Source organism: Oncorhynchus mykiss, chromosome 8, assembly GCF_057628025.1.
Source record: "Oncorhynchus mykiss isolate SJ-2025 chromosome 8, ASM5762802v1, whole genome shotgun sequence".
In the NCBI taxonomy this organism is placed as follows: Eukaryota; Metazoa; Chordata; class Actinopteri; order Salmoniformes; family Salmonidae; genus Oncorhynchus; species Oncorhynchus mykiss.
The window spans coordinates 55,666,883-55,682,235 of NC_143029.1; the positions used below are offsets into that span (position 1 = coordinate 55,666,883).

The window sequence follows — 15,353 nt, forward strand, 5'->3', positions numbered from 1 at the left end:
AAACAAACCAGATCCAATTAATTTGACACAAGCACCAAGAGTTTAAAAATCATCTTTGGGCAGTTAAGTCCATATATTTCATGCATTTGCTAAACTCAAGTACGGCAATTTACAACCAAATTCCTTTAGGGTAATTCAAACCATGTCCAATGGAGAGAGAAATTCTCATGTCACAATTCAAGCAAACATTTTTTAATTGAAAGCCAACAGACAAGTGTGTGGGGACTCAAATTTTATTTATACAAAGACCACAGCCATTCTACTTCAGTGGGATGAAACGGGAAGAATGTGTCGCTCCGATACCGGGACGACCGTGCTTGACTGGCTTGTAGGTGATGGAGAACTCCCCCAGGTAGTGGCCACACATCTCAGGCTGGAGAGAGAAATGTACAAAGTTAAGTGTTGAGCAGGACAATCAGAACACTTGACATTTCAGCTAGAATAGAACCTTGACTAAATAGTAACAACATTCTCTAGTGGGTTGACACTATACAATACCTGAAGAATAAGTGTTACATGACAAATCAGGGGTTGTCTCAAAAGGTGTGAAATGTAGATTCATCACGTGCACTTGAGGGGCAAGAGTGAGGAAACCAGCTAAAAGCAAACCATTTTTTACAATTACAATCTCAGGGGAGGCCGGCCATGCTAGGTGTATTTAAAAAAATATATATATATTAAAACCTTTAAACTAGTCAAGTCAGTTAAGAACAAATTCTTATTTACAATGTCAGCCTAACGAAAGGCCTCCTGTGGGGATGGGATTAAAAATATAGGACAAAACACACATCACGACAAGAGACAACACAACATAGAGAACCGAGACAACATGGCAGGACAAAACATGACTAAAACATTGGGCACAGACAACATAACAAAGGGCAAGGTAAAGGGGAAGGTAGAGACAAGACATCACACAAAGCAGCCACAACTGCCAGTAAGTGTCCATGATTGAGTATGTGAGTCCAGCGATCTCCCCCAAACCTCACCTTGATTTCAACCTGGTTGAAGGTCTTGCCGTTGTACACTCCGACCATGGAGCCGACCATCTCAGGCAGGATGACCATGTCCCTGAGGTGAGTCTTCACCACCTCAGGCTTCTCCATGGGGGGAGCCTCCTTCTTGGCCTTACGCAGACGCTTCAGGAGGGACTGCTGCTTGCGGCGAAGGCCACGGTTGAGCCTCCTCCTCTGGCGGGCGCAGTACAACTGCATTAACTGCTCACTGGAAGGGGGGGGGGGGTGTATGGTCATAATTCCATCCGGGACATTTTCAGATGCACATTAAAACATCAGCTTCAAATAGCAGACTGAAGACTTACAGGGGAGTTTAATGAAAAATTACAATGAATCCTGACTGCCAGTCAGTGTTACTTCACTAATTGTACTACATGTTAACCCCAAACTGGTTGGCCTTAAGTGAACATATTTAGTCAAAGCCCAATTCATTACATAATGATTTGTATGAAATGCAAAATGTAGAAAACAAATGACGGAACACAGCACATTCATAAATGTACCCAACTTTCGAAAGAGTGAGTGCCACTGCCACAGACTTTCACCCTTCTGCAAGATGGGGTTCATTTAGCATTGGTATGTTGGATACACTCACGGTAAAAGCTGAGCTTTCACCGACATACCACAATGCAACCACCAATTTGGACAAATATAGTGGTGGAGTAGTGAAATGGTTGGTTTACTCACTAGGACATGTCAAGAAGCTGGTCCAGGTCCACACCTCTGTAGGTGAACTTCCTGAAGGTACGCTTCTTCTTGATCTCAACTTCCGCCTAGGAAGCAACGCAAATTACTTCAACGCAGTGGATATCGTGGTCCAACGACAACAGCTATATGTTGAACAAGGCATTTGCTGTGAAATACTTCAGAACATTCCTAGCGACTGTGTTAGTCGGGATTTCGTGCCGAACTCATGTCTCTAAAAGAGAACGTGACTCGGTGAAAAGCATTGGCGCTGCCGGCTACCCTGTGTCATTAGCATACATCCCAAGCTTTATGGTGCGCCAATCTTGTTCCATCCTAAAATTTAGCAATGTACCGATTGATAAATGGTGATGAACCGAAATATATGATTTATTAAATAGAAGGTTTTATAATTTTGCTGAGATGGACATAGATTGTCATATTCGGGTACTTGTAAATTTGGTCACCTACCATCTTGCCTGATGTTCCGGGGAAAAGAACATTCCGAATTCTCGCTGGTCCCAATATCGCGCGACTCACAGAGACATCCGGTTATCTATTTCCGGCCATACAAAATAGTTGTATTTTTCACTGAACCGATAGGTGGTGGTACTGCACTCAATACTGTAACTCGCTCTGGATTAGAGCGTCTGCTAAATGACAAATGTAAAATGCCATCCATTTCCATAAAAGTCCTCACAGAAAAATACATTGACATGCAATGTAGGCAGGAGATAAAATAAATTAGCATTTTATTATTTACCAACAAAGGCAGGTAGCCTAGCGGTTAGAGCGTTGGGATAGTATCTGAACGGTCACTGGTTCAAATACCCGAGCCGACAAGGCTCATTTGTTGACGTGCCCTTGAGCAAGGCACTTAACCCTAATTTGCTCCAGCATATTTCACTGCACCATATAATGTCAATCATCAGCTGTAAATACACCATGTAGAAACAGGTCCTCATTTGCGGTACCGGATCTGCTTGATCTTCTTCCGTTACCCGCAATGAGCCTTACATCAGAGCTTTTGCTGTGGCAGGATAGCCTAGCAACAAGAACAAGAGAGTCAATACCTGTATCAACTCTCTGTACCTGATACATACAATACATGAGCAAAAGTATGTGGACACCTGCTCGTCGAACTTCTCATTCCAAATCATGGGCATCAATATGGAGTTGGTCCCCCCTTTGCTGATACAACAGCCTTCACTCTTCTGGGAAGGCTAGATCTTCGAACATTGTTGTGGGGACTTGCATCCATTCAGCCACAAGAGCATTAGTGAGGTTGGGCACTGATGTTTGGCGATTAGGCCTGGCTCGCAGTCGGCGTTCCAATTCATCCCAAAGATGTTCGATGGTGTTGAGGTCAGGGCTCTGTGCAGGCCAGTCAAGTTCTTCCACACCGATCTCGACAAACTATTTCTGTATGGACCTCGCTTTGTACCCAGATTTGTCCGTCAGACTGCCAGATGATGAATCGTGATTCATCACTCCAGAGAACGTGTTTCCACTGCTCCAGAGTCCAATGGCGGTGAGCTTTACACCACTCCAGCCGACACTTGGAATTGCACATGGTGATCTTAGGCTTGTGTGCGGCTGCTCGGCCATGAAAACCCATTTCATGAAGCTCCCGACGAACAGTTATTGTGCAGATGTTGCTTCCAGAGGCAATTTGGAACTCGGTAGTGAGTGTTGCAACCGTGGACAGAAGATTTTTATTCGCTGTGATTTTCCATTTGGCGGTCTCGTTCTGTGAGCTTGTGTGGCCTACCACTTTGGGGTTGAGTCATTGTTGCTCCTAGACATTTCCACTTCACTATAACAGTACTTATAGTTGACCGGGGTAGCTCTAGCAAGGTTGAAATGTTTCGAACTGACTAGTTAAACGGTGCCACGTTGAAAGTCACAGAGCTCTTCAGTAAGGCCATTCTACTTCCAATGTTTGTCTATGGAGATTGCATGGCTGTGTGCTCGATATTATACACCTGTCATTAACGGGTGTGGCTGAAATAGCCAAATCCACTAATTTGAAGGGGTGTCCACATACTTTTGTATATATAGTGTATATGTCTACTGGAACAATGCGGTCATATCCTGCATAAGAGTAATCAGTCGCTGATTTGAACAACAGTAGCTTTCCCTTTCTTGGTTTTGTACTGGGTCAGCACCGAAGTTGTGGTAACTTTCACAGGATCGAATGTTACAGAAAATCTCAACCATGACAACTGAGCAACACATGACCTTCTGCAGTGGTGCAGCATCATGCTTAAAGAGAACGTCACAACTCAAACCGAGAGAGGAACACTTACTATGTGGTCAGAACATACTGAACTATGGGTTATATTTAGTGGAATGCAAGGACAAGGTTAGTGCTAACAAACCACAAGCTTCTGTGAGATACTAAACGTAATGTTTAACACGGAAGTGTGACCGTCAGACATGATGCATGTGAGAAGAAGAAAAACACATATGATGGGTTTAATCAAACATTGAAATCACATATCTAGGTTCTAGCATTTAGCCATATACCTGTTCGAAAAGGAAAGAGAGAGAATACAGGCCACTCAGAACAAGGACAACACAAGGAACTGATATTGTGGTCAAGACATCCACAAGGAATGAATCCAAATATGCTCACAGTTTCCATTCAACCCTTTGGAGGAGGACATTTTTTGTTACATAGAATTATCAGGTGCCATTTTGTTAGTGAGGGTCCCAGCTACTATAATGACGTCTGCTTGTCTTGGGCTGGCTCTGAACAACACCCTGAACCTGTCCATGTCGTAACAAAGTGCTGTGTGCATCATCTCCACCACACAGCACGTCAGCCCAAAGGTCCTAGGCCACAGCGAGCTCTGTGGGACAAACAGGCACACACTCAAAGCCCATGTACAATAACAGTAAATATTCCCGACTGTGCTTGGATCAGGTTTCCAATCAAGTTTAGTATGACTTTGGGTGATTATCCGAGTGAGATGTTGAAGAGAGAGGGAAGTGACAAGATGTGGTCAGGTGCCATTCAAGTCAAATGTTTAAAAAGCGGATCAGCTATTTTAGAAAATTAAACATCCACAAGGGGGCCCTCTCTCAATATGGTACTCTATTGCACAGTTATAACACTACCACAGTGACATGACTACTCTTGTGGGGTACGTTTCAGTAGAGGAGTCCTTACCCTGCTGCTTGGCACTGCCGACACCAAGGCCCTGGGTGCCAAAGCTGTGCTCTTCTCCCTGACCAGAACCAAGGGGCCTTACGTAAGCGGATTACAGCTCTAGGCACAATAGGCAGTGAGTGCGTTTACCGAAAACGTACTGCACTTGAAACCGGTTTAGTTAATCCTACCTGCTTTGTTGTTGTAAAACCTACAGGTGACCTAATGCATGATGAACTGGGTCTGAGGAAATAGACACGCCATCCGTCTCTGCTCATCCTAACAACCTATTAACAAGAATATGGATTATGTTTAGTTGCGTTTAAAAAAAATTGATTTACTTATGTTTTATGTGTATGAGATTATAACCTGTGCATTATTTTACATAATGATAAAAGACCCAAACCTGGATAAGGAACTACAGACATGCAGAAGACAAAAGTGATTGTCAGTTCTTATATTCAATAAAAAGACAGATACTGCGGCTAGATATTCATATAAGGGGCGGTCCAAAAGGATTGTACAGCTGGCAACAAGGTCACATGCTTTGAACCAGCCAATGTCATTTAAAGTTGTTGAGAATAACGTCAGTCATATATCTTGATATTTTCATTGGCCCACCACCTGGAAAGTATTCTAGTGCTCCCAGTTGCTGCGGTGTCAACACATGTGCAGCTTCAACTGATTTGTAAATCTGCACCAACTGCTAGTCAAGCAGAGCAAGGGCTACCAACGGAGTGCCTTTGTCAATCAGATATCTAGCAGCACTAGGGTTGTTCGAGGGCGCTGTGTTTTAGCTCACACATACTTCTCTATTCCCTTAGGAGACCCAAATGACTGAAACCCCACAGCACTGCATTTTTCACATACCATGAAATTAGTATGTCCGGCTATGGTACGCAGACATGGTTTAGACAATATTGCTTATGCTAGATAATGCCCTAACTTAAGCCACATGAACTAATGAGCCTAGCACAAGTTATGCTAAACATGTAACTAATGAGACACTCTTTAATTGTAACAGTCTGGTTGGTATTCAATGTCCATCTTTATTTCACTTTAGTCATGCACACACTTCCAAACGTTAACAGATGTTTTCATTTATATTGAAAAGATGGACTCGAAGCAGAGCACAAGAAATGTATATAATACCAAAGGTAGTAAAAGCTCATTTTCCTTCAGTCTAGGTAAAAAAAAAACATTTTTAAACAGAAATATAAAAATAATCACTTTGAATGTTAGAGTTCAAAATAAGTCTGGTCCTCTTTTCAGTCATCAGTGAATCCAGTAAAACATTAAACAATGAAGACACCTGACAAAATGAATCCAGTATCCAGCTTGGAATGTTGAAAGCCTGAAAGTTTTTTTTTTCTCCAAAATACTCTAACGGTACCCAAAGAAAACAACCTTGGCTCCAGTTCTGATTATGCAAACAAAATAAATATTTCCTCCTAAAAAAAAAATATTTTAATTATATGATCAGTACTCAGCATACATAAAAAGTTAACAGAATGGGAGATGTGTGAACAAACCACTGTCTCATTAAAGACGTTATTTTCTCATTCTCAACAGATACCACAAAACATCTTGTCTTTTATATTACCAAGTAAAAGTACTGAATGGATACAAACAGTTAAACAAATTCACATTATTATTCGCATCAGTTAAGGAAATGTAAATAGTTTACATTAACAATATGACTTTTAGCCATATAAATACAAGGATGGGTAAATTCCAACTATGGAACAATCAATTTTTTGAACTGAAATATTATATATATATATATATATATATTTTTTTTTTTAAATCTACATTTCGATGAAAGTTTAAGAGCTTTCTTTTTCCGTCTCAACACAGATGATTTTTAATCCCATCTTAGATGGATTCTAGGCAATATTTGTATATGAAAATCCTTGGCATAAATGCCATCCCTTTGAAATCTACCTACTTACATTAAGATAGGGGAAACTGGCAAGGGGGCTTTGGCACTTTACAAAATTTCCTGTGAGGAAAAAAAGCTAATCACAGCTCAGACAAGCACTGGCTTTAGCAGTTGCACTTTAAAAACACATAAGTATAGCCATTTCAACATATATATATAAACATACTAATATATAGTACATGTGAGATATGTGTATATTGCTCCTAACCAGTAATTCATGAGGGTAACAGGGAACTATTGTCCAATACCAGAAGGAGATCACCCAAAAGGTGGAAAATCCTATGTAATGAATAACTGATAACACCTTCATTGAGGTTTCTACTATCTTCAACAAGCACAACCCACTTTTAATAATCCGTCCCCTCTTCTTGGTACACCGGCACCGTGTCATCTTTGTATTCTTGGTAACCCTCGTCTTGGTAGTCGGCCCCGGCCCCGTTCTGCTCCTCCTCATTCTTGGGGCAGTACTTGGCGTCGTAGATCTGACGACCCAGGCCAAAGTTCTGCCCGCTCTGGTTGGCGCCTGCGTTGGAGCCCATCTGCAGCGACATGGTGCTGTTGTCACACTTGTCTGTGCCCAGCTTCTGGTCATAGATGGCGCGGCGGGTTCCTGGAGCGGTCATGCCAGCCTGAAGAGTAGAGGAAGGGAAAGTTGAATTAGTTAGCCATGAATTAAAATATTTGTACTCATCTGAATAAACAATAATCCATTAGAAATAGCCAAAGTCTACTGAAGCAGTTAGTTCCCCCATTGACAATATTGATACCTTGATTCAGTTAAGACATGGTGAGATGGAGTGAGAACTTTTATTTTACCTGACTGGCCCCCTTGTTGGTGCCCATTTGCAGACTGATGGTAGAGTTGTCCATGGGGGGCAGGATGTGAGCCTTGGGGTCGTAAAGGTGCCTCCTGGTGCCGTATGCATTCATGCCCGCCTGGCTGGCACACTTATTCGTCCCCATCTGCAGAATGAGACATATCGGTTATTAAAGGGAAAACGGCAAAGAATGAGTAGAAAACTACAATCGCACCCCCCCCCCCCCCCCTTAGATGGAGAGACTTGAGTAGATAGCATTAAAATCAACAATATTATTATTATTCTTGGAGCTCTCAGCACCCCCTCCCCATTGACATTTTTTTTTAAACAATTATTATTAATTATTTATTTTTTTAATCTGCAGCAGCACCCCCCCCCCCCCCCCAAAAAAATAAGTTCTGTACACCCAGCCCTAAATATCTTCCCACGACCATGCCCTCAGACCTGCAGTCCAATGACACAATGTCCGGCCTTCATCTTCTCCTCGTCGAATAGTCTCTCCTGTTTGTCTGCGTACTTCACCCCAATGTCCACTCGGGACTGGCAGCCCTTGGTCTTGGCCTGCAGGGGAAAGTGTACAGAAATCACGACACTGTTGGATGCGTCAAGATACTACTGGACACAATATTAGGGGCTTGTTGTATTCGGATCCCACTTCCTACACCATATGTTGATAAAGACGGGACACCATTATGTTCGCTTCAGGAACATCTTTCTGAAGATAAAACCGTGTGGTACAGAGCATTACTGCAAGGTCAGCCATTTAATCTGTACAATATTAAACGATTCATGCAAGTGGAAATTACCAAAGCGTCGGCTAAAATAAAATACAGAAGTTGTTATTCTCATTAGGGGTGCAAGCTAAAAAATAATTTAAAAAAATAGAGTTTCAAAAGTTTTTAATAGTGAAAGTCGTACCGTGCCAGCGAGAGACAACAGGGTGCTCTGGACCTGGGTCATGTTCCCACTCTCAAAGAGGTCATTGGCCTCAAAGATATCATGGGGCTTCAGGCCGTACGTTTGGATGGATTTGATGAAGTTGGTGATGTTCTCCAGCTTGAAACAGAAAAGCGCATAAGAGGACAAGATGAGTAAAGAGCTTCTCAATAACTTTGGAACGTCATAGCCATAAAGTGGTTATCATAACTACATTTCTTAATTCTTTGCTAGACGGATATCTCTTGCACACAGAGTTCTCACTGTATTCCACATTATAAACTGGGTGGTTCAAACACTGAATGCTGATTGGCTGACAGACGAGGTATATCAGACCGTATTCCAAAGGTATGACAAAACGTTTATTTTTACTGCTCTAATTACATTGGTAATCAGTTTCATAATAGCAATAACGCACCTCGGGGGGTTGTGGTTTATGGCCAATATACCCCGGTCCTACATAAGAACAGCCCTTAGCCGTGGTATTGGCCAAACACCAGCTCCTCCCCGGACCTTATTCCTTCATTCTAACCCATGTCCTACTTCAGTACAGTCTCTGGTCCAGAGAGAGTTGCACCTCTAATAATAGTAATCTACCTCTGCTTTTATGTTAGTTAAAAAACAGGCTTGGTCAGCACAACAGCTCAGATTTATTCTCTAACTGTAAAACCACCTGGCAAAGTACAGTACAAGTCTGTTGATGTACTGGCAAGTCTAATGTAGAGAGAACAATCCAAGCTGCTCACCTGATGCCAATTCATGGTGGACGAGTTGATCTTTTTCACAGAGCCAGGTTGAAGTTTGTTGATCAGTCTAGAGGAGGAAGAGAGAGCTTGCTGACTTAGACTTCAGTACCTCATAGGCAACCGAAGGAATCAAAGGATAAAAATAGTCTGTAGAGGATAATCATTACTGTGTACAGTACAATAAAGCCGACAACTATCAGGACAGTCAGGACATTCATGGATTGTAATCATTTGGTTAATTATGCTGTAGCTAGCTGAATGTTTATGATTTGTGTTGTCTTCGGTTAACTGCACTGGCAGAACAATACAACGTGAATCAATAAAGCCTTATCTTACATATTATGGTTAGGGTGACATTACAAATAGAATGATGATGATGATGGATGCTGGCCCCATTTATAAGCTTACTCGCACAGGATGACACCATTTTTCAGGCCTTTCTGGAAGTCCTCCCCAATAACACATCCCGTCACATCCTCGATCCAGACCCTTAGCTCATCCTCTCTCTGGGGGTCATACTTTCCGGCAATCTGGAAGGGGGGGGGGGGGTTAAACGTTCATTATAGGAAGCCTTTAAGTTTCACCGAAAGTCTTGGAAAAGGATGGCACAACCAAAACATGTGTAGGTAACATGTTGGTTACACTTTATTTTACATGACTGTTTCCACTGGTATTTATGAGAAAATTATCTGCAATGCATACTTCAAATAATTACACACAATTGGTGGCCAGCGGTGCTTGTTTGGTCTGGGTTAACCAAAACTAATTGAATAACACATTGAATCAATGGCGGAAAAGATTTACATCCACTTGGCTACCAGTACATTGTGTTCCAATGGCCAATGGTAAACTGGAGGAATGGGATCCCTCACCCAGGACAGAGACTATAATGCATGTACAGTGTACAAAATATTAAGAAAAATGGTTCTTTCTGTGACAGATTGACCAGGTGAAAGATATGATCTCTTATTGATGTCGTCACTTGTTCAATTCAGTTCAAATCAGTGTAGATGAAGGGGGAAGAGACAGGATAGAGAGGGATTGTGTATGTGTGCCATTTAGACGGTGAATGGGCAAGATAAAATATTTAAGTGCCTTTGAAAGGGTATGGTAGTAGGTGCAACAAATTGTATCAAGAACTGCAACACTGCTGGGTTTAATCACGCTCAAGTCTCCCATGTGTATCAAGAATGGTCCACCACCCAAAGCACATCCAAACAACGTGACACAAATGTGGCAAGCATTGGAGTCAACATGGGCCAGCATCCCTGTGGAACGCATTCGACACCTTGTAGAGTCCAAGGTGGATTATGGTAGCAGTGTGGGGACCTGAGTATTCTTTTGTACAACATAACTTGGAACATGATGGGTGAAGTTAGTTGTTTATGAAAGACAAAGGAGAAATTTGTATTATATTAGTCTTCTCCATTGACACAATATATATTTTTTAAATAGCCAGATCTTGGGGCTTTTGCAGAGTTTAAAAAAATATATTTATCCTATTACACTGCAAAAGTATAACAATATTAGGCCTACACAATAAAATAAAAATGGACAGGAACAAAGGTTGCACCAATTGTTTTTTTACAGTACATGTGGGATAGAACAGTTATATTTGGCTTGAGGGGGGCGTAGGTTACCTCCTGGTTGTGATATTGATGTTCTGGATGGAGGACACAGGCACTGTCTGTTAAAGTTAACTTTTGAATATGCATATGTTATGAATGAGAATATATTTCTATTTGGACTGTTTTGTGGAGTAATTTGTCTAAGCACGCATCGCGTCCGCGCAGAGCGCAAAACAATTGCCGTTCACCAAGGCCCCAATCCACCGCAGCGCAGGAGTTGCAATCACGATAGGACAGTGTGACCTCTGGATGGGTCATATCAAACTCAGGGACATGGATGAATGAAAGACATACAACTCTATAGAGTACTGACCAGTTTCACTATGTAAGCTAATGGGATCGCATATTTCAACTTGCCACATTGCCAATATCATGGGAAACGCCCATGCCTTTTTAAGCGCTTCCCAAAACTAAACCAACTTATAGAGATGTGTGTATTATCATTCTATCATATCAATGAACAATATTTTCCAGAAGTATATGCATAGCGCGGAGTTTGTAAAACTTGTGTAATTGTTGATAAGACCTGCGCTTTATTTAGGTCACTCCAAAAAGTCATTGCCCGTTCCATGTCAATACCTTTTCAAATCATAGTCTATGTAGCCTAAAATACCTAGGCATACATATTTTTTCTATAAATAAAACAATTATTCCATAATATACCTCACTATATCAGTATAACACAAGGCAAGTGATTCATTCGCACTTAACTCGACTCCGTGAACACTTACCTTGCTTTTGACTTCCGCAGAAAACCCATAGGCAGGACCTCTGTTAAATGATGAGCCAGACATTATTATAAAAGGAGTACTTTGTTTTTCGTATGGATACTTTTGTATCAGTTTCCTTTCCTTTCTCTTCCAGTTAACTCCAGAGTAAACTAAATACTTCCTTTTAAGAAATTCTCTTGCAACCAATAAAAAACGTTTATACGATTTTTTAGGCTCCACCTTTTCCTTTCTCTAGATTATGATTGACATCAAAAAGTCCTTATATGGAAGGAAAGTCCCAAATTCCTAGATGGTGGGAGTATCCTATGGGCCCAGAATGCCAGCGGCGCAGTAATCGTTTAAGTCTTTTGTCGGGAAAAGTTTCAGGAACTACCAAAGTACAACGAGCTACTGAATGACGCAATGCTACTATTCTTGAGCCAAATTTCAGAGTGCAAAGGACCCCGTTTGCTCATTCAAGGGTTTTTACCCTTTTTGGAATACTGAGAATGTTAATAGCGCTATGAGAACATGGTTAAAAATATCCACTCGAGCGTCAAACAATTAACGTAATATTTTAGTTCAGCCCACCTAAGACAAATGATCATGACTCGAGTTAACTGTTATAAACCACAGTCTACAATAACATCAAATACAGATTAAAAAAATAGTAACATCAATTCATTATCAAGTGTCCATTTGTATCACTTCAGTGACTGTTTGTGTGGTTGTCAATTCAATTAGGTTCAATAGTCTGTAATATTGTCTTGATGTTCCATGACATTACACTTAGTCTCAACTGAAAATGGCATACTGAACACATTTTGCTACTTACCAACAACTTTTTTCACACATGGTACATACTGGGTCGCATTTTGTTTGCCACCTGAGAGTACTTGGCACCTCTGGTTGCAACACAATCTCACACTCAATTCATGCAAATATGTACAACATGTATTTCAGTAGGGCCTCCCAAGTTGCACAACGGTCTAAGGCACTGCTTATTGTCACAGTCATACCCTGGATCTAGTTTTGTCCTATTAAATAAATATTGTGGATCTAAATGTTTTTTTCTCATAATCCTGGACTATCGGATCTGTCACACCCTGATCTGTTTCACCTGTCCTCGTTATTGTCTCCACCCTCTCCAGGTGTCGCTTGTTTTCGCCAGTGTATTTATCCATGTGTTTCCTGTCTCTCTGTGCCAGTTTGTCTTGTATGTTCCAAGTCAACCAGTGGTTTTTCCCTTGTTCTCATGCCTTTGCGGTTCTCCTTTTTCTAGTCCTCCTGGTTTTGACCCCTACCTGTTCTGGACTCTGTACCTGCCTGCCTTGACCTTGAGCCCATCTGCCACTCTGTACCTCCTGGACTCTGAACTGGTTTTGACCTTTTGCCTTTCCACAACCATTCTCTGCCTACTCCTTTTTAAATGATTAACATCTTAAACTTGTGTCATGATAGGACCACCATCTTATGTTTGCAATTGCGACAAATAAACTGCTCATACCCCAACCAAAGATCATCAAAAGCAGTGCTATAAATTCTAGGGCAACCAAAGATTCCTAGATGCCCTTCCAGACTCCCTCCACCCACCTAAGGACGTCAGAGTACAAAAATTGGTTAACCACCTAAGGATCTAAATTTAACCTTGCACAATACCCTAGATGCAGTCGCAACCCTAAAAACAAAACACATTTGCTCCCTGGTATTTAGAAAATACTTCAGCTCTGAAGCAAGCTTCCAGAAAATTGGAACGGAAATGGCGCGGCACCAAACTGGAAGTCTTCTGATATCTGCAATATCGAGGAGTCCTCACTGCTGCTCGATAATCAACATTTTCCAACTTAATTTTTACCTTTATTTTACTAGGCAAGTCAGTTAAGAACAAATTCTTATTTTCAATGACGGCCTAGGAACAGTGGGTTAACTGCCTGTTCAGGGGCAGAACGACAGATTTTGTACCTTGTCAGCTTGGGGATTTGAACTTGCAACCTTTCGGTTACTAGTTCAATGAGAGGATAGCTTTCATGACAGCAGTGATAAATTCATGAACTTCATGGTCATTAGAAAACAAATGACGGACTCTTTGAGTCTGCGTATTTCTCCAAAGCTGTTGTCCTGAGTCTGCACAGAACTGCCAGGACCTAAAATCAATAAAGATACTCAAGGTTTTTAATCCAGTATCTCTTGACACATTCATGAAAATAGTCATGGCCTCTAAACCATTAAGCTGCATATCGGACCCTATTCCAACTAAACTACTGAAAGAGCTACTTCCTGTGCTTGGGCCTCCTATGTTGAACATAATAAATTGATCCCCATCCACTGGATGTGTACCAAACTCACTAAAAGTGGCAGTAATAAAGCCTATCTTGAAAAAGCCAAACTTTCACCTGGGAAAATTTAAAAAACGAATCGGCCTATATCGAATCTCCCATTCCTCAAAAAGAAAAATGTAAAAAGCTGTTGTACACGTAATGTTTCAGCCTGGTTTTAGACCCCATCATAGCACTGAGACTGCCTCCGTGAAGGTGGTAAATTACCTTTTAATGGCGTCAGACCAAGGCTCTGCATCTGTCCTCGTGCTCATAGACCTTAGTGCTGCTTTTGACACCATCGATCACCATTCTTTTGGAGAGATTAGAAACCCTAATTGGTCTACACGGACAAGTTCTTGCCTGGTTTAGATCTTATCTGTCGGAATGATATCAGTTTGTCTCTGTGGATGGTATGTTCTCTGACAAATCAATTGTACGTTTAGGCGTTCCTAAAGGTTCCGTTTTAGTACCACTATTGTTTTCACTATATATTCTATCTCTTGGTGATGTCATTCGGAAACACAATGTTAACTGTCACTGCTATGCGGAATATTTCAAGGACAGCTTTTTCCTATCTTCGTAACATTCCAAAAATCTAAAACGTAATCAAAAAATTACGCAGAAAAACTAATCCATGCTTTTGTCACTTCTAGATTAGACTACTGCAATGCTCTGCTCTCCGGCTACCCGGATAAAGCACTAAATACATTTCAGTTAGTGATAAACACGGCTACTAGAATCCTGACTAAAACCCCCACATGTAATCATATTACTCCAGTGCTAGCCTCTCTACATTGGCTTCTTTTTAAGAATAGGGCTGATTTCCAAGATGGCGTAGCAGTCAGGCGTCTCTGTCTTCGTCTTGTCGTGTCTCGTGTGTGTAAATATATATTTTCTTTGCATGTATTTTGTAAAAAAAAAATAACCTCAACTCCAACATACTCTCCTGCAACCCGCCTCACCCAATGTGGTATGGATCTGCTATTTTCTTTACTTTAGAACCGGAACCCCCAACAGAAGCTAGCCAGCTAACTAGCTAGTAGTTAGCTAAACACTGCGAGCGGTCATCAGCTAACCTTTAGCCCGGACAACTCCTGCCTTTCTGCACAGCGCGATTCAACCCAGAGCTTACCGGACTAATTTTCCCCACATCTCCGGATTCCTACTGCAAGCTCTGAACCTTTTCACCTGGATTATCACAGCTAGCTAGCTGGTATCCGAGTGGCTACTCCTGGCTAATGTCTCTGTCCCGAAGCAAGCACCATTTAGCCTGGAGCTAGCCTATGCTAGGCCCATCTTCCAGCTAGCTGAAGAGGTCCATCAGCCACTCCTTGAGCTACAATACCTATTTTGCAAATTGGCCTGGACCCCTTTTACTGCTGATATGGAGCCCTCTGATCC

The 15,353-nt window shown here is 41.6% G+C and overlaps 2 protein-coding genes and 1 non-coding gene across 3 annotated transcripts; all 3 read right to left on the reverse strand.

The window, feature by feature from the left end:
• Positions 1–217: 217 nt before the first annotated feature.
• LOC110530123 (small ribosomal subunit protein uS19) lies at positions 218–2,289 on the reverse strand. The gene is made up of 4 exons (XM_021612952.3): positions 2,172–2,289; positions 1,704–1,789; positions 990–1,224; positions 218–373 (listed from the first exon to the last, which is right to left on the reverse strand). Exons 1-4 carry the CDS (start codon positions 2,172–2,174, stop codon positions 260–262), a joined length of 438 nt encoding a protein of 145 aa, XP_021468627.1. The 5' UTR covers positions 2,175–2,289; the 3' UTR covers positions 218–259.
• Positions 1,512–1,649, reverse strand: LOC118965682 (small nucleolar RNA SNORA35). Its single transcript, XR_005053060.2, has one exon. It is a non-coding gene; the product is annotated as a small nucleolar RNA SNORA35 (small nucleolar RNA).
• Positions 2,290–5,883: 3,594 nt separating the features above from the next.
• cnn2 (calponin 2) lies at positions 5,884–11,867 on the reverse strand. Its single transcript, XM_036985681.2, has 7 exons — positions 11,656–11,867; positions 9,705–9,826; positions 9,297–9,363; positions 8,533–8,670; positions 8,059–8,175; positions 7,613–7,759; positions 5,884–7,425 (listed from the first exon to the last, which is right to left on the reverse strand). Exons 1-7 carry the CDS (start codon positions 11,716–11,718, stop codon positions 7,144–7,146), a joined length of 936 nt encoding a protein of 311 aa, XP_036841576.1. The 5' UTR covers positions 11,719–11,867; the 3' UTR covers positions 5,884–7,143.
• Between the last annotated feature and the right edge of the window lie 3,486 nt (positions 11,868–15,353).

Coding starts and splice junctions, on each gene's coding strand:
- LOC110530123 (XM_021612952.3), bottom strand. Junction 1,225..1,703: donor CAGCTTCTTGACATGTCCTA/GTGAGTAAACCA, acceptor CCCCCCTTCCAG/TGAGCAGTTAATGCAGTTGT. Junction 374..989: donor TCAACCAGGTTGAAATCAAG/GTGAGGTTTGGG, acceptor TTCTCTCTCCAG/CCTGAGATGTGTGGCCACTA.
- cnn2 (XM_036985681.2), bottom strand. CDS start 11,718: ATGTCTGGCTCATCATTTAACAGAGGTCCTGCCTATGGGTTTTCTGCG. Junction 8,671..9,296: donor CCACCATGAATTGGCATCAG/GTGAGCAGCTTG, acceptor TTCTGTTTCAAG/CTGGAGAACATCACCAACTT. Junction 7,426..7,612: donor CCAACAAGGGGGCCAGTCAG/GTAAAATAAAAG, acceptor TCTACTCTTCAG/GCTGGCATGACCGCTCCAGG.